The 19,549-nt window shown below is 47.3% G+C and overlaps 1 protein-coding gene across 7 annotated transcripts in view; it reads right to left on the bottom strand.

Annotated features, from left to right (window-relative positions):
• Nucleotides 1-19,549, bottom strand: part of MVB12B (multivesicular body subunit 12B) — a 146,315-nt gene that overhangs the window by 54,065 nt on the left and 72,701 nt on the right. For all 7 annotated transcript variants that reach the window (XM_073639774.1, XM_073639773.1, XM_073639775.1 and 4 more), the window contains one exon: nucleotides 2,116-2,210. In XM_073639774.1, coding sequence (XP_073495875.1) covers nucleotides 2,116-2,210 — 95 coding nt within the window. The remainder of the gene's footprint in view (nucleotides 1-2,115; nucleotides 2,211-19,549) is intronic.

The following is a 19,549-nucleotide window of genomic DNA, read 5'->3' on the forward strand; positions in this document are numbered from 1 at the left end:
AAGTATGGAGCCCAACCAAATGTGCATTTCAATCAAAGAGAATGGCAAAGCGATTGGTGGTCATCTATATCTCCATACACTTTAGATAGTGGTGGGGCGAACAATGGTCAATGGCTGATCATTCGACAAGCAGCCTTCTCGCCCAACTATCATTGCCAAGAGCTCCTGTGTTGTCCATGGGAGAGCCGCTGGCAGACATCTTTGGTAGCAGCTTTTCTTTAACAGAAGAAAAGGATTGGAAGTCCAAAATCCAACAGGATAATGTCTGGGTGGGAGAGTTGGGGGGACGCTATACACATAAGACCATCAGATATTAAATATCAGAGGGTTTGGCTGACGTTAGTCTAATAATTGCCCAATTATCTCATTTCTATTGCGGTCTCCTAATTCTCCCCACACAGATCATGAAGAACCCGGGCATGTCAAATTTCAATGCTTGATTCTTTTGATCTCCCAGGAGAGAAGCCGTTGTTAGAGGTGTCTGCTTAGTATCCACTAGTCATAGAGACTATATGTCCACTCCCCCGGACCGACCACGTATGAGTATGGTGTGAGAAGGGCTGGGGGGAATGACCGGACAAGAGCCACTGAACGCGGTCATCATTACATGCGTGGCTTATTTTGCCATCAATAATCACACAAAACAAAAAAAGGTTCTTAACTCAGATGTAAAAAGAAACAAAAAAAATGTAAAAAAACACCCTATTCTAAAAAAAAATATTTTTTACTTTTTTTGTATTTTTTTCATAATAAATAAAAAGATAATGGGATTTTTTTAAAAAAACGAAGAAGAAAGAAGAAGAAGTTCTATGACTATGGTCTGTGAACAGACTAAATAAAATAAATCCCTGGCTCTGGACACTAGAGGGCGCTCCTTGGTCTAAGATCAGCACAATAAGTTCAAAATTGTGTTTTCTTTTTTTTTTTTCTTCACAATAACAAAATGTTTAAAAACAGTAAATTTGTAATAAAAATATTACATTACTGCAACTAAATACTCCATGTTGTCGTGTGCTGATTTATAGAGAAGACTTCAACAATTAACTTAAAAAAACAAACAAAAGTAATGTAAGATGGGTATCCAACTTAGCAGAACAAGGCCAAAAAAAAAATCATGTGACCACAGATTTCTAGTTTACATTATGGCTAATGTGACATAATTTTTGCTAATAAAAGGAGAGCGGCAGGAAAGGCGCTCGCAAGGGGGGTGCGCGGCAGGAAAGGCGCTCGCAAGGGGGGTGCGCGGCAGGAAAGGAGCGCGCAAGGAGGGTGCGCGGCAGGAAAGGAGAGCGCAAGGAGGGTGCGCGGCAGGAAAGGAGAGCGCAAGGAGGGTGCGCGGCAGGAAAGGAGAGCGCAAGGAGGGTGCGCGGCAGGAAAGGAGCGCGGCAGGAAAGGAGCGTGCGCGGCAGGAAAGGAGCGCGCAAGGAGGGTGCACGGCAGGAAAGGAGCGCGCAAGGAGGGTGCGCGGCAGGAAAGGACAGCGTAAGGAGGGTGCGCGGCAGAAAAGGAGCATGTACCGAGGGTCTGCAGCAGAAAGGAGCAGGTTATGAGGTGCAGCAGCATTACAAGAGCATGTAATGAGGGTACACAGCAGGCAGGGAGTGAGTATGAGGTTATGGCTTTCTGCAGCAGTAAAGGAACATATCCTGGAGTTCTGCTGCAGCTGGAGGAATGTTCTTTGCAAGTCATATCCAGGCTGCACCAGAATCACATTGCACAAGAATAGAGCGTTCTGTGTTTCTCAAGTTCTTTTTTCAACAAAAAAGGGAACTATGAAAGCACAGTACGTAGCACCTCAGCTGCTGCAGAACCTACTGAAGAAGTGAGATGGGCCATGAGGTAGGCGGTGAAGCCATTAGGGGGACGAGGAGGTGAAAAAGAAGAAAAAAAAAGAGAGAGAGTACCAATAGCTTAGGCCACTATAAGCCTGGTAGGAGGAGCAAGGAGGATCCTCCCAAATGTCACAGAGGAGTTCTGCCTATTTTATATGCATTGTTAGATATATCCCACACAAATAAGAAGTAAGAAAAAAAAACAATATAAAAATAAATAGTAATAAAAAAGTCCCACAAACCAGAGCAGGCAGGTAACAATGCGGCTGTGGCCTGTGCTTACCGGATATGGCATACAGGTTGGACTGCTGATTTTCAAAGTCTGGCCGCGTATTATTTCTACCTCGGAATGTGGCAGGAAGGGTCAGGGATATATGTCTGAAATGAGAAGCAAATCGTGTCATCGATACGAGCACTAGTAACGTACGACAATATAGTCCATGAAATGTCAATATTTAAAAGGAAACTCCAACACAACCCAAGAGGAAACACAAATCTTAACTTGAAGGAATTGTCCACTTTTTTTTTTTGTTTTCTTTACTTAAAATTCATTTTTACAATTGGGTTACATTAAATTTTTCAACATTTGCTTTCCATGGCCTCTGTGCTGTACCATCTATTTCTGGCTGCAGAGTAGAGATGAGCGTTGTTCTACTCGAACTGTTCGCCAATCTCAAATTCGAGCTGTTTTGGGCGGTGTTCGAGCCGTTCGGCGAACATGAACGATTTGAGAAAAATTCGGCTGTTCGAGGTTATGTTCGATAACTGTTCGTGCACCAAAATCATAACTGGATTTTTTCTCAGTAATGATGAAAATTAATGTTAATACGCAGTTTGAGTGTACAGCGGGGCGGGGGGAGGGGCAGGGGATGGATCTCTGCAGGAACAATGAAGATCTCCATTTTTTTTTCTCTTTCCCGCATTTGCAGTGGGGAGGTGCAATCTGTCAGCCTATCAGCAGCGCACACACGGAGCGAAGTGCTTATTTTCACACAAGCAAGGGCATGTGTCATTGGCAGTGTATGTCACATGTCCTTGCCCTATAAGACCAAGCCATTTTCCCCGTCGCCACCATTTTCTCACTGCTGCAGCTGCGTGTTAGACGGCACCGCTGTTGCTGTGTGCGCTATACCTTGTTAATTTCAAGCCAATTTTCGCACAAATATACAGATAGCTTGGGAGTAGGGAATAGTTGTGATTGCAGTCCTTTTAAGGACTAGGTTACAGCATTTCCTACGACTTTTATCAGGCAGGTCTGTGCTCTTAAATAGATTGTGGGAGTAAAGACTAATTGTAATTGCAGTCCTTTTCAGGACTAGGTTACATCAGTTCCTATCAGTTTTTGCCAGGCAGGTCTGTGCCAGTGCTGTGCAAGTTTTTTTCACAGCATTTGGCTGAATCTAGCAAAGCTAATCCTTTTTGGCCTATTGCAGAGTGTGTTAGTCAGTGGAGTAGCCTATCTGTGTTGCAAGATATACCACCTGTGTATAGAATACCAATTTTTTTACTGCACCTAGTGAAGTAAAATCTTTTGGGCATAGCATCATTCTATTAGTCCATCTATACTGACCTCCATCAGGTTGCAAACTGAATATAATTTTTTTCTGCATCTAGCTCTGAAAAAATATTTGGGCTTCTAGCAGTGTGTGAGACTTGGTCTATTAGTCCATCTATACTGACCTCCATCAGGTTGCAAATTAAAAATAATTTTTTTCTTCATTTAGCTCTGAAAAAATATTTGGGCTTCTAGCAGTGTGTGGGACTTGTTCTATTAGTCCTTCTATACTGACGTCCAGCAGGTTGCAAATTGAATATAATTTTTTTCTGCATCTAGCTCTGAAAAAATATTTTGGCTTCTAGCGGTGTGTGGGACTTGGTCTATTAGTCCATCTATACTGACCTCCATCAGGTTGCAAATTAAAAATAATTTTTTTCTGCATCTAACCCAGCCAATAGTTTTGGCCTAATACCACAGTTTGGCCACTCAGCTCTGCTCGGTTACCATCCATTGTTTTTTTGTGCAAACAACTCCAGAGTTGTGAATTAGTTAACCACCAAAATGAGTGGAAAAAGGCCTGCTGCTGGTGGAAAGGGGAATAGGCGTGTTGGGAAGGGGAAAAAAGGTTGTGTCCGTGGGGTAGGTGCAGAAGAAAGACCATCTTCCAGCCAAACTAAAATGTCTACTTCTTTTAGCGGACAATGTGATAAGATCCCTTTCTTACGGCCACGCCAATCGCTACAAATTCCAGATGAGGCACAAAAACAGCAGGTGCTTCAACGGATATCAAGTGCTCCTTTAAGTGGGCTCTCCTCCACATCAACTTCAACATCACAAATACTCCAGTCCTCAAAGGTGTCACCCAAATCGCACTTGCTTCCTCACAGCTCCCAAATCTCCAGCTGCCCGTCTGAGTATGAGGTAGAACAGATGGTTGAGTCTGCAGAGCTGTTTACTCATACTATAGCCTGGGAATCAGAGGTCGACTCCAGCGCTTCTGTGAATCCAGACGAGGAAATGATCTGCACTGATGCCCAGAATCTTTATGAGTCGGATCCAGGACCAGACGCAGAAGGTTCTGACCATAATGTAGACCCTCATTCCCAAACTGTAACTCCTGTTGGTGGAGACAATGAGGAAGACGATGATAAGACTCAAATACCTGATTGGAGCGACAACTTTAGTTTTTTGTCAGGGCAGGAACAGGTTGGCTCTGAGGACGACGGGTGTGATAACGCACAGGGTGATGATGATGAGGTCGGAGATCCCACTTACTGTCAACCCACAGTCAGCCAAGAGATGAGGTCAGCAGAGGAGGTGGAGGAAGATGCTAGTGACGACGAGGTCAGGTTGCGCCTTCCTGGACAGAGACGTAGTACTGGAAGCACGTCAACAACTGCATCCTCAAACACAACTCTGCCTCTCACCACAAGTCGTGGTGGCTCTTCAGGTCGCATGGGTGCTAAGCCTTGCATAGCCTGGGCATTTTTTCAGATCGATAAAGATGACCCAACTCGTGTTATCTGTAACATTTGTCAGCAAAAGCTAAGTAGAGGCCAAAAAATACATAGTTTGAGTACTTCATGCATGAACCGGCACATGGACATGAAGCATAAGTTGCAGTGGGAAGCTCAGTGTGCTACAATGCGGTCTAGCCGGCCGGGCCAACCACCGTCTGCCATATCTTGTGCATCCGCGGCCTCTTCATCCTCTGTGACTGGGGGGACAGCAGTCACACCTGTTTTGGGGCGCAGACCTGCCACCTCTTTACCCGCAACAGCCAGCGTGATTGGCAGGTCATCATTTTCTTTGGAGGTGGTAACACCAGCTGGTCTTGAGCGCTGTCCGACATCGATAGCACCACCTTTGGATCAAGGCAACCTAACATGTCCGCCTGCATCTTCCTCACAGACCGGCAGTTTGCCGGGGACACCCTTATCAACCCCGTCTAAGCACAATAGCCAGCCCTCAGTCCCTCAGATGTGGACAAGTAAAAGACCATTTCCTCCTAGCCATGAGAAAGCTAAGAGGTTGAATTTCACCATCTGCAAGCTCTTGGCTACAGAAATGCTGCCTTTCCGCCTGGTGGACACAGAGGATTTTCGAGACCTTATGTCCGTCGCAGTGCCCCAGTACCAGATGCCCAGTCGGCACTACTTCTCAAAGAAAGGTGTGCCTGCGCTCCACCAGCATGTCGCACACAACATCACCGCTTCTTTGAGAAACTCTGTGTGTGACAGGGTGCATTTCACCACAGACACTTGGACGAGTAGGCATGGACAGGGGCGTTACATGTCGCTGACTGGGCACTGGGTAACTATGGTGACAGCAGGACAAGGGGCTGCTGTCCAAGTCTTGCCGTCCCCACGAGTTGTGCGTCAATCCTCTTTATGTTATTTTTCCTCCACTGCTTCTGCCTCCTCAACCTCCTCTCGGTCTTCCACCTGCACCCAAAGCCTGTCTGGTCATGCCACAAGCTTTCTAACTGCGCAGAAGGGATCCTGCACACCTCCTTACTATGCTGGCAGTAGGGCTCAACGTCATCAGGCGGTTTTTACATTGAAATGTCTGGGAAATGTGAGTCACACAGCTGAGGAGTTGTGGTCAGCTCTGGAGAACCAATTTCATGAATGGTTGTCTCCACTGGACCTGAAACCAGGGAAGGCCGTGTGCGACAATGCTGCAAACCTGGGTGCGGCCCTTCGCCGGGGCAATGTCACACACGTGCCTTGTATGGCTCACGTGTTGAACCTGGTTGTCCAGCAATTTTTAGCCCACTATCCCAGACTAGATGGCCTTCTGCAGAGGGCACGGTCGCTGTGTGCTCACTTCCGCCGTTCGCATCCCGCAGCTCAGCGACTTACATCTCTACAGAAGTCGTTGGGCCTGCCACTTCACCGGCTAAAATGCGATGTGCCTACCCGGTGGAATTCAACTCTGCACATGTTGCAGCGACTGTGGCAGCACCGACAAGCCCTGGTACAATACGTTCTGACGTATAGCCTGGGCCAACGAGATTCAGAGGTGGGGCAAATCACGCTGGAGGAGTGGTCTCAGATCAGGGACCTATGCACCCTTCTGCACAGTTTTGAAATGGCGACGAAGATGTTTAGTGCTGACGATGCCATTATCAGCATGACTATTCCGGTGATTTACATGCTGGAGCACATGTTAAACAGAATTCGGAGTCAGGTGGTGGCACAAGAGGAGGTGGAGGAAGTAGAGGAGGAGGAGTTGTATGCGGAAGGGCTAACATCTGCAAGGTCCAGACGGTCGGCAGCACCAAGGCGGCAGGCATGTGAGGGTGGGGGAGATGGTTTTACCAGGGCGCATGGTAGCAGCCAAACTAGTGAGGAAGGTGCAGGAGCCCAGGAAGAAGTGGAGGACGAACTGATGGAAGACTCATCAGATGAGGGAGACCTTGATCACATTTCTGTTGTGCGAGGTTGGGGGGAGAGGACAGAGGAAGGAAGCATGATTGCTACCTCGCCACCAACACAACAGGGACTTGGTGCTCCTGGATGCGCAACACACATGAGTGCCTTCTTGCTGCACTACCTGCAACATGACCCTCGAATTGTGAGAATTAGAAATAATCCTGACTACTGGGTTGCCACACTGTTAGATCCCCGGTACAAAAGTAAATTTGCAGAAATTATTCCTGCCATAGAAAGGGATGCACGCATGCAGGAGTATCAGCAGAGACTGTTGCAGAATCTTACATGTGCTTTTCCACAAAATACCAGTGGTGCACGTAGTGAATCTCACAGTTCCAACTTGCCAACCGTGGGACCGTCAAGTGTTCAGCACTCAAACCGTAACAGAACCACAGTATCTGCTGGTAACATCAATTTTGCGGAATCATTTCACCACTTTTTTAGCCCATCCTTTGCAAGGCCACAGGAGACAAGAAGTCTGACACATAGTCAACGCCTAGAGACGATGGTACAGGAGTATCTCCAAGTAAACATTGAAGCCACGACTGTGTCACTGGACCCTTGCTCTTTTTGGGCTTCCAATCTGGATAAATGGCCGGAGCTAGCCACTTACGCCTTGGAGATCTTGTCATGCCCCGCAGCCAGCGTTCTGTCTGAACGTGTGTTCAGCGCTGCTGGTGGTGTGCTGACAGATAAGCGCACGCGGCTCTCCACTGATAATGTAGACAGACTCACGTTCATAAAGATGAACAAATCATGGATCCGAAACGACTTTTCTACCCCTGTGTCATCCTGGGGAGAGTAAAAGCTTGATGATTGGTTAAAATCACCCTACCAACCGTTTTAAGCTTTCAAATTACTAATCATGTTTATCTGTATCTTGACTGGAAAATAATTTGGGCTTTGTAGCAGTGTGCAGCACTGATCCTATTAGGCCATCTATAATAAGCTCCACCAGATTTAAAACTAAAAATAATTTTTAGCTGCATCTAGCCCGGAAAATAATTTTGGGGCTCCGAGATGCGCAAGACACATAAGTGCCTTCTTGCTGCACTACCTGCAGCATGACCCTCATATTGTCAGAATTCGAAGTAATCATGACTACTGGGTTGCCACACTCTTAGATCCCCCAAACTTTTCGATCAACCTTTTCATTTTAATAAAGACCAAAAAAATGGTCATTTTTGAAATTATAAGCATTAGCAGGTTGTTAGAAACTGAAATCAAACAGTTTTCAACTCAAAACTTTATTCTAGGTGATGTTACATTTTCACATAGGACCCCTTGTTCGAAAGGAGCTTCTGAACTCTCTCGTCCATTGAATTTGTCAGGTTTTGGATGGTTTCTGCTTCAATTGTTTTGCATGAGGACAGAATACCCTCCCAGAGCTGTTGCTTAGATGTGAACTGCCTCCCGCCATCATAGACACTCCTTTTAATGATGCTCCAAAGGTTCTGAATGGGGTAGAGGTCAGGGGAGCATGGGGGTCACACCATAAGTTTGTCCCCTTTTATGCCCATATCAGCCAGAGATGCAGATGTTTTATGTGCAGCATGAGATGGTGCATTATCATAAAGAAAAATGATCTTGCTGTGAAATACACGGTTCTTCTTCTTGAACCATGGCAGGAAGTGCTGTTTGAGAAAATCCACATACATTATGGAGTTCATCTTTAGCGCCTTCAGGGATCCTAAAGGGGCCGACAATCTCTCTCCCCATGATTCCAGCCCAAAACATTACTCCACCTCCTCCTTGTTGGCGCTGTAGCCGTGTTTGCGTGGGGTGTCCATCAACCAGCCATCCTCCACTCCATTCATCTGGACCATCGAGCGCTGCACGGCACTCATCCGTGAACAAAACAGTTTTGAAATCAGTCTTCATGTAATGTTTGGCCCACTGGAGCCGTTTCTGCTTGTGTGAAGTGGATAGAGGAGGTCGACAGGATGGCGTATGCACAGCTGCAAACCTCTGAAGGACCCTGCATCTTGTTGTTCGGGGGACGTTGGAGGCACAAGCAGCTTCAAAAACTTGTCTGCTGCTATGACAAGGCTTTTTTGCCGCTGCTCTTTCAACCTGACGTAATTGCCTGTAGGAAAGAGTCCTCAATTTGCCCTTATCAGCACGCACACGTGTGTACTGTGAATCAGCTACATACTTCTTGATTGCCAAGACACTTCATCCTGATCATCGCACAATGTTGATTGTAGTCATGCCTTGACCTAAACACTCCACAATTTGTTGCTTCTCAGCAGCCGACACATCCTTTTTCTTTCCCATTTTGGCAGAAAATGTAGGCTGCTTAATAATGTGAGAGAGCCTTCTTAAGTAGTCTTGCCTTTCATTGGACACACCTGCCAAACTAATTAGCACAGGTGTCTGCAATTGCTTACAGTGATATAAAGAGCCCTGACACACATCACCATCAATGAGTTTAACTGACAAACAAACAAATTCTTCCCTTATCACTCCTAAACACTTTTTGCATAATAATTTGGAACGCGGTGTACATGTGCTTTTCCACAAAACACCAGTGGTTCACGTAGTGAATCTTACAGTTCTAACTTGCCAACCGTGGTCTGTATGGAATTGTTCAATAAAGGGCCCAAAATTAAGATAACATAGATGGGAGAGGTCTCTATGAATAGGAATTCCTAAGTATTTGATACCCTGTGAGGGCCAGGCAAAGGGAAAGTTGGACTGGATGGAATCCTATATGGATTTAGGGAGGGAGACATCGAGGGCCTCAGACTTCGCTGCATTGATTTTAAAATTTTACCATTTAACAAAGTGATCTATTTCAGCCATAACAGCAGGGATGGATATATGTGATTGAGTGATATATACTAGGACATCATCAGCAAATAGAGAGCACTTGTACTCGGTGCCTCCCACCTCAATCCACCTAATATTGGGGTTATGGCGAATTGATGAGAGCAGGTGCTCCGTCACTAGGATGTATAAGAGAGGGGACAGAGGACATCCCTGCCTTGTCCCATTGGTGATTGTGAAAGGTGATGAAAATGTTCTGACGCACCCCCTGGGCCTTGGGACACCCGGAGCCGGACCCTTTTTGGTGGATGCTGGTGGTTGTAGTCTTCGTGGCGGCGATCCGGTTCCGTGGCTCAGGGCGGTCAAACCAGTGGCGGAACTATTTATGTGGTTTTGATGTTTAAATGTCCGACTACGCCACCCGTGGATTGCGGTCAGAGTGAACCGCCGCTACACGGCAGACCGCTAAGGCTGGTGTTGTGGGTGCAGCAGAGCGTAGCATAACTCCCCACGGGAGGAGTATAGCCTCAGGGCAGTGTATGCGGAGGATGGGCGTGATGGTGCAGGGCAGCAGCAGTAACGACACGGAGTCAGTGATGCAGTCCAGGGCCTTTACTCACAGTTCTTATTATCCAGACCACGTCTGCAGGTAACGGCTGCCCACGTCGTACTGTGCTCACCAGGTGAGGGGCTCAGACAACTCCCAGATAACTTTGGAGCGCTTCACAGGACCCCCTTTGTGTGTCCTTTGTCTGGCCTTTCTTACCAACACTTCTGTCCGGCTGCCTCGGGCCTCCTCTTGGTAAACTTGGCGCCAGTTTCCCTGACCCTATGTGGTGCCTTCCTAGCGGGTGGAGCAAGGGGCTGCGCCACATAAAATGTCAGAGCCTCCGGTTTCTAGCTGAGGGTCGTTTCCTGCCTCCACTAGTTCGGGGACCGGTCTCCCCCTTTGGCCTGACCCCTCCACGCAGGTGGATTCGGGCGTGCGGTGGCGACTCGCCCGTCCGCACCCCTGGGATCCCTTCATTCCTCGTTCCTGGAGCCTTCTCCGCTCCTCTTCCTTCCTTCTCCCTCTTGCAGGCCTGGGCCTCTGTTACTAGGCCCGCCTCCGGAGCAGAGCTCATGCAGAGCCCCTGCTCCCTGACACTTCTGCTCAGACTTCTCTGCACTGAACTAAGATGGTGCCCACCTTTTATACTCCCTTCTCAATGCACCCAGGAACTGCTTCCTCCCTGCTCCTGCACTGCAGGGTTCCCCTTCCTCAGTGTTCCCTCCCCCCACTCCAGCCAGGGACAGGGACTGTCGTGCCCATCTCAGGGGCATATTGGTCGCCCTGCCCCACGGCAATGTGGTGTAATGCATGCAGGTGTCGGGTCCTGATCCACACTACATCCTTATCTGAGAGTGAGATATCACACCTCTGGGTGAGGTGCAATACGTCTGTAGCAACCGAGCCCTCGGTGCTACAGTTCCATTTATCTTCAGCCTAGGTGACGTATTGTGATACAGGGCCGTGATTTTGGCTATAAAAGGGTCCCCTAGACCCCTACCCCAAGCTTTTTAAGAGAATCATATATGGCGTGCCAGGAGACTCTATGGAATGCTTTCTCAGCATCCAACGAGAGTATCTACTTACAAATTTTTAACTGCATCTAGCCCAGGAAATACTTTGTGCCTAGTAGCAGTGTCTGCTAGTCAGCGGATTATCCCGGCTGTTAAGCAAGCTACACCACCTGTAGTTTGGACACTTAATTTTTTCAAAGGAAATGCTTCGGGACCACGGGATACTTAGTGAAGAGCATCAGGAGGCACCCCAAGGCATAGGGGCTGGGACTGGCACTAGGATGCCTTGCGGTGGACAGCCGAGCTCGATCCTTATAAAAGCTTTTTAACTGCAGCAGCTTTAGTGGACGCTACTGGAGCTGGAATTACGCGGCTGCTGGCATGAGACTTGCCCTCCAATAGATCCTTGTAAATGGATTTAAAGTGTATTCATTCAAATTAGAGGGACAATTTAAATTAAAAAGCTTAGAGCTGCCTCCACCACAGGGGGGCTCTCTCGACCCACCAGCGGACAGGCACCAGTATTGGGAGAGGGGGGCTGGCCGTCAGGGTTCACCGCGGCTCTGGCACAAACCCGGCGACACGGAGGTGGCACGGGCAGGAGCGGACTGGCCGTCTCGGCTTCTCACTTTTTGGATTTTAGAAGGGCATGACATGCCTATATCTGTGTCTCCCCCTCCTTTTACTCCTCCACCTCTTTTATTTTCGCATGACTATATGTACTTGTCACTATTCCATGTGTTAGTTGTGTCTTCTGAGCAGTTTGTCAGCTTTTGGACACCTTTGAAGGTGTTTTCTATGTGTTTTTGTTTGCCTGCCATTGGTTTTAACGGTGTTCGAAGGTGTTCGACGAACAGTTCGGCGAACACACGGGTGTTCGACGAACCGAACCGAACTCGAACACTACGGGGGTGGCTCAACACTACTGCAGAGTGAGTTAACTGAAAATCTGTCAGTGAGCTCACTATGAGGGTCCAATGGGGATTTTGTAACTCGTATCTGTCTTTTTCTGAGCTCTTCTCAGCTGATTTATGACCACAGACCGGATCAAAGATGAACGTTTAGGAAAACAAAAACGTCTGTAAAAGTCAAAAAGGTGCAAAATATTTAATGAAAACAAATTGCAAAAATTATTTATTTTTAGACTCAAATACATACATTACAAAAGGTCCCTAAGGGTGTACAACCCCTTTAAGAATATGTTTATGCAGTGCAGTTTTTTTCTGCATTAGTAAAAAAAAAAAACTGTACATAATGAGCATTTTTTATGCAATAATGTGCATGCAACAATTTGCATGCAACTGTGAAAAATGTACATACTGTGGTTAAAAAAACAAAACAAAAACACACAACAGCTCAAATAAACGCAAGGCAAAATAAAAATAAAAACATTGTGTGAACGAGATTCTAGAAATTTCATTTATTTATTTTGCTACTACTATAAAAACTGAGTTTTTCCTACAGGAAAGAGAAAGAACATGTGAAAAAAATGCAGCAAAAACGTCACGTGTGAACAAACCCCAAGGACATAAAAAACACAAAACTTTACACTGATCGCTGCCTTCTCCCGTTTCCAGCGCAGCTCCGCTCCTCTTCTGGGTCACGTGACTTCTATTCCAACGGGCCAGATCCTACTCAGCCCTGTGCTAGTCGGATGTGGCTTTTACAATGTAAATATATGGAGCATTAGATCGATGTTCATTGTCAAAGAGACTTCCGGCTCACACATGGATCTGATGAATCGGAATAGAAGTCATGTGAGTGAGAAGAGGATCGGAGTGGAGCTGGAAACGGGAGAAGACGGCGATCGGTGAGTTTATTACTGCAATTCCGCTACATTACACACACACATTTACACAGACTTGGGCAATAAAACGTTTGGTGGAGCACTTCTTTAACTCTGCCTATATGCTGAAAATTAAAACATTGTAAGATGGCACACGACAGTCTGTAATAAAGAGGAATGAAGTATTCCTACATGTGCATGAAGAAGAAGCTTGCCGGATGAGAAGCCGCTCTCGCCATCCTGCGTACGGAGCAGGAGCATATGGCAAATCAAATACCAGTATAAAGATTAGGTCCCCCCAGGAAATAATCTGGGACATGTCTCCATTCACATTACAGTCTTTACAATTAATCATCATTTGGGGGAACTAAACTGACACAAACAACCGCTCCATACTTATAATTAGAAGAAACTCCATCATATTAGGTGAAGACTGACAAAATTACAGAAAACTTAATGCAAACATGAAGATTCAGAAGTGTTGTTCCAGTGCACAGGGGGATTTCACACCCTGGGCCACTGCTGCCACCCTAATCCGAACAGATTGCTAAAACATCAGAGGATGGGTCCACACGAAAAAACCGACATTACCGTCTTCGCACGGTCAGCTCTTCTGTCTGTTCTGACATGTACCATTCCTCCTGAATACCCAGACAACGGAGCGTTACCATATCGGCACTGCTGACTGATCAGACTGTCTACAGATGAACCCTCTGCTGTTAACACCTAGTTGTTATTATATTCATAAAATTTCCAGGAGGAATTACAGAGGCATGGAACAATATAGAGTCCAAAAAAAATGTTCTAGAATTGCTATTTTATGAGGAATATAAGTATTTTATAACACCAAAGAAATGAGCCAGAACATATGTTGGCATAAGTGCAACGTGTAGGTACGTGTTCACACAGTGGCCACCTAACATATGTACTGCAGGGTTTTTGCTCATTTTGTTTTTATCTTAGAATACAAGGGGGGTTTGCACTTTCAACAAAGTGGACCCCAAAAGCTGGCAGCCATGTATAACAAGAAAGCCAGCCGGTACTCGCCCTCATACGCTCCAGCGCTGGCTCCCCACCATTACACCGGTCTCTGTTAGGGCGGCAGCCAGCCAGGGTCACGTCGACAGGGCGGCAGCCAGCCAGGGTCACGTCGACAGGGCGGCAGCCAGCCAGGGTCACGTCGACAGGGCGGCAGCCAGCCAGGGTCACGTCGACAGGGCGGCAGCCAGCCAGGGTCACGTCGACAGGGCGGCAGCCAGTCAGGGAGCTCAGCGGCCCTGAGTGTCTTGTGCTGTCAACTCTGGCAGCATCGTTGAGCTCAGTTATTGCACGCAGCCGCGCGCCGTCTACAGGATGTCAGCATTGCAGACAGTAACAGACACTGGAACCGGAGATGGGAAGTTGTTTTTTTTTTTGGTTTTTTGTTTTTTTGTCAACAAACTGCGCCAAGGAACAGGAAGGGGGTTTCCCCTTTCAAGTACACCATGTTAAATATACTCAATTAAAGGGTTTAGTAAATCTGATTATATGCTATAAACTCATATTTGATTCAGAAAACTTTCAAGACGCAAAAATAACAAAATAAAAACTTGTCAGGGAAAAAAATAAAATTTGAAAACAATGTCCGGACATGAATAATGGCAGCCCCTGATTAGTTTGTAGCAAAAGGACAAAGTTAGAATAACCTATGATTAATAAAAAAAATGTGAGCACTGACAAGGAAGGGACAAGTGAGTCTAATGATTTTCATGCCTAAAAATGCCAGTTTTATTCCCCTTTCTGCATTCACAATAGCAAAGACAAGCGAGCCATCTGAGAAGACCAGAAATGGTAATGCCACCAAGCATAAGCAGACTAAAGGGTACAAGACCATCTCCAAACACCTGGGATCTTTGCTGCACCTGTTCGAAATCTTAGACATTTGCTACTCATGGAACAAGTCAAGAGGTGGTGGAAAGAGGAACATTGATGAGAGAAATCTAAGAAGGTTGGAAACATGGAAAAGAAGCCAAAGACAACATGCAAAGAACTCAAGGCTGAGCTGGAGCTCTCAGGAGTTAAGGTCCCCACTGTACCAAATTCCACTCACTAAACAAAACTGGGGTCCATGAATAAAAAAAGGCTCCCACCGCTTATAGAAATGGAAAAAAGGAGAGCTTAAACTTTGCCAAAAGTTACATAGACAAACCACATTCCTTATGTGAAAATGTTTTACGGACAGATGTCACAAAACCCAAGCTCTTGCGCAATGTACAGATTCTAACGATATAGAGGAGGAACTGAAGCCTATAAAGATAGTGACACATGGTGGAGGATCCATGATGGTGGGGGACTGTTTTGTTGCCTCTGGAACTGGACATCTTCAATATGTTACAGAAAATATGAAATCAGTGAAGTATTAGAGCAAAATGTCCTTCCATGTGAAGGAAAATTAGCTTGGTCCTACAGCAAATTAACGACCCAAAGCCCACATCCAAAAGCACACAAGAATGGTGGAGAAGAAAAAGAAAATAGACTGTTTCAAATTGGCCAAAAATGAGACCTCATCTAAGTCCAATGGTTGAAAATCTTTGAAGGAAGCTGAAATCTGCGACTGGGAAAAGGAATTTGCAAACATTCAAGAGCTTGAGAGAAGGAGAAGAAGGGGAGAAACTCCCAGCAGACGGGTGCGAGATACTCACACACTGCTACAGAAATAGATTTGGAGGAGGTCATTGATGCCTCAGGTTGTGTAACCAAGTATTAGGGAAGGTGTGTTATATCCTGTCCATATAACATATTATGCTTCTCATTGAGTTTTTTTAATGACTATGTACGGTGGCAGGTCAACTATGTGGTTGAATACACAGTGGGTACGAAAAGTATTCAGACCCCTTTAAATTTTTCACTCTTTGTTTTGTGGCGCCCCTGCTGCGCATGAGTGCCACAGATCCTAGATGGGTGCATGAACGGATTCCTCCACAAGAGGCCACCCACAGCACACACACACCTCCACCTTCCACCTCAGACCGCCAGAGGGAGTCCATTAGGGATATAAAAAGGGAAGGTGGAGCTAGGCAGTGGAGTCTAGTCAAGTCTGTTGAGAGAGTTCCTGCAGTAGTTAAGCCTGAGAGAGGTCAGCCTGCAGTGGAGCACAGTCCAGACTCAGTTGTAGCTCAGAATCGTGAGCTTAAGGTGTGCCGAGCCATAAGAGCGGTGAAGCGCGGCAAGCTGCCGCTAGTGTGTATAGCCTAGTGAGGGCCTCGAGCGAGGCCGAAGGCTAGAGGAGTTAGTAGCATCGGGGGCAGAGGAGCTGTACAAGCTCACCCCAGAAAACATACACCGGACACCGGGTCCGCGTCTACAGGGCTGTATACCCCCCTGTAGAGACAACCGGAGACCCCTGGAAGACTTCAGGTCCCAGCATCACCCAAGAGCTGATACGTACCAGAGCCAGGAGTCACGGAGGCCCCGCAAGCTGGGAGCGCGTACTTCAAGAGAAGGCCCTACCACAAAGTCAGCCGGTGCAGGATAGAGACAAAGTTAGGCCTAGCTCCAGGCAGGTCAGAAACTTACTACACAAAGGCAAGAAACAGGAGGCCCTATACCCGCTCACTGGGGAGGATCCTGATATGCACCCTTCACCCTACAGTGCTCCGGATTGTGCCTTGAATAACATCAGTAAAAGGTACTGAAGTGACTATCGTGTCTATCCCTGTTCTTGCTCTGACCCAGCTGGGTCCTATCTGTCCTGCATCCTTTCTTCCCCGCTGCCCTGAGGCCTAGCTCCACCTGTGGGAGCTATACCACGCAAGCTGCTTTAACACCGGCCTCAGTGGGCTGCCGCAGCGCTGGTGATTCTCACCAGACACCACAGGTGGCGTCACAAACTTATAACCATAATTATCCACCACTTTCTTTTAAAGAGAGGCCCAGGGTACGGGCCCGAGAGCCGACTACCGTGACATCCCCCCAAAAATCAGGCAACAAGGCCCGGGCGCCGAGACATCCCCATCCCCTGGGCTCGACAGTTCCATTGCAGCCATTTGGTAAATTCTAAAAAGTTCATTTTTTTCTCATTAAAGTACACTCTGCACCCCATCTTGAATGAAAAAAAAACAGAAATGATGAAGTGTTTGCAAATGTATTAAAAAAGAAAAGCTGAAATATCACATGGTCTCAAGTATTCAGACCCTTTGCTCAGTATTGAGTAGAAGCCCCCTTTTGAGCTAGCACAGCCATGAGTCTTCTTGGGAATGATGCAACAAGTTTTTCACACATGGATTTGGGGATCCTCTGTCATTCTTCCTTGCAGATGCTCTCCAGTTCCGTCAGGTTGGATGATGAACGTTAGTGGACAGCCATTTTCAGGTCTCTCCAGAGATGCTCAATTGGGTTTAGGTCAGGGCTCTGGCTGGGCCAGTCAAGAATGGTCACAGAGTTGTTCTGAAACCACTCCTTTGTTATTTTAGCTGTGTGCTTAGGGTCATTGTCTTGTTGGAAGGTGAACCTTCGGCCAAGTCTAAGGTCCAAAGAACTCTGGAAGAGGTTTTCATCCAGGATATCTCTATACTTGGCCGTATTCATGTTTCCTTCACTTGCAACCAGTTGTCCTGTCCCTGCAGCCGAAAAACAACCCCATGGCATGATGTTGCCACCACCATGTTTCACTATTGGGATTGTATTGAGCAGGTGATGAGCAGTGCCTGGTTGTCTCCACACATACCGCTTAGAATTATCACCAAAAAGTTCTATCTTTGTCTCATCAGACCAGAGAATCTTATTTCTCATGGTCTGGAAGTCACTCATGTGTTTTTGAGCAAACTCTATGCGGGCATTCATATGTCTTGCACTGAGGAGAGGCTTCCGTCGGGCCATTCTGCCATAAAGGCCCAACTGGTGGAGGGCTGCAGTGATAGTTGACTGGAACTTTCTCCCATCTCCCTACTGCATCTCTGGAGCTCAGCCACAGTGATCTTGGGGTTCTTCTCTACCTCTCTCACCAAGGCTCTTCTCCCAAGATTGCTCAGTTTGGCTGGATGGCCAGGTCTAGGAAGACTTCTGGTGGTCCCAAACTTCTTCCATTTAAGGATTATGGAGGTCACTGTGCTCTTAGGAACCTTGAGTAATGCAGAAATTATTTTGTAACCTTGGCCAGATCTGTGCCTTGCCACAATTCTGTCTCTGACCTCCTTGGGCAGTTCCTTTGAGCTCATGATTCTCATTTGGTCTGACATGCACTGTGAGGTCTTATATAGACAGGTGTGTGCCTTTCCAAATCAAGTCCTATCAGTTTAATTAAACACAGCTGGGCTCCAATGAAGGAGTAGAATCATCTCAAGGAGGATCACAAGGAAATGGACACCATGTGACTTAATGTTACGCTCACGCCCGGACTGACTGGCGTGAGCGTGATTAGTGATCCCACTGTACCATGAACTGAGGAGTTCCTGGATGGGCGTAACTAAGTATCAACCCGGTCCGACCAAGGTCAAACAGCGGCTCAGTCAACTCCGTGAACCAGGGAGGAACCGAGCAGAGGGACCAGGTGCTACTCCAGGTCAGACCCCGGTCACAGCTGTTGACCCACACCGGGGAATGCAGGAACAGGCAGGTTAGCTGGTATGCAGACAGGTGGGTACCGGCAGGCACGGCTGGTATGCAGACAGGCGGGTGCTGACAGGCACGGCTGGAATGCAGACAGGCAGATACTGGCAGGTATGAACGCAGGCTGGATAGGGACCAGTACAGACTGGGATACAGGAACAGAGCCGCAGGTGCGGTGGACTAGCAGAGCAAAACCGCAGGAGCGGTGAACAAGCAGAGCGGAGCAAAACCACAGGTGCGGTGAGCAAGCAGAGCGGAGCAAAACCTCAGGTGCGGTGAGCAAGCAGAGCGGAGCAAAACCGCAGGTGCGGTGAGCAAGCAGAGCGGAGCAAAACCGCAGGTGCGGTGAGCAAGCAGAGCAAAACTGCAGGTGCAGTGAGCAAGCAGAGCGAAGCAAAACCGCAGGTGCGGTAAACAAGCAGAGCACAGCGGAACCGCCAGAGCAGTGAGCAAGCAGAGCAGAACAGAACTGCAGGTGCGGTAAACAAGCGGAACAGCCGGAGCGGTGAGCAAGCAGAGCAGAACAGAACCACAGGTGCGGTAAACAAGCGGGAAGAGAGGAACCGCCGGAGCGTTGAACAAGCAGAGCAGAACAGAGCAGAAGGTGAGGGCAGACAGGACAGGGCTCTGTTCACATGGAACAGACTGGAAAATACAGGAAGATGGTTAGAACACAGGAGGTAGATACGGAGGCAGGGAAGGGGACAAGCAGAACCAGATACACACAAGGTACTTACAATGAAGTAGCGAGTGGACACAAAACTCACAAACAGAAGTACAGAGACAACGAGTTGGAGTTAGGTGCAGGTTCAGACACTGCAGGAAAAGGGAAGGTACGGACATAGAGAGAAACAAGTAATGGGCTAGGACACTGTTCCGACAGGAACTGAACCGGGAACAAGATACAGGTAGCGGCCCTGGATACTCAGCCCCCAGGGTGGCGGGAACAGACTAGATACAGGACAGGATCTGGCAACTCAGTTGCAAAAGACAAACTGAGTGAAAGTGTTGCTCAGGCACCTCCTACTGGGTGGAGGGGGTTTAAGTATCCAGTGACTCACAGCAATAGGCTGGGGAC

This window comes from Phyllobates terribilis, unplaced genomic scaffold (genome assembly GCF_046119375.1).
Source record: "Phyllobates terribilis strain yellow unplaced genomic scaffold, ASM4611937v1 Scaffold_7__3_contigs__length_470593459, whole genome shotgun sequence".
Taxonomy (NCBI): Eukaryota; Metazoa; Chordata; class Amphibia; order Anura; family Dendrobatidae; genus Phyllobates; species Phyllobates terribilis.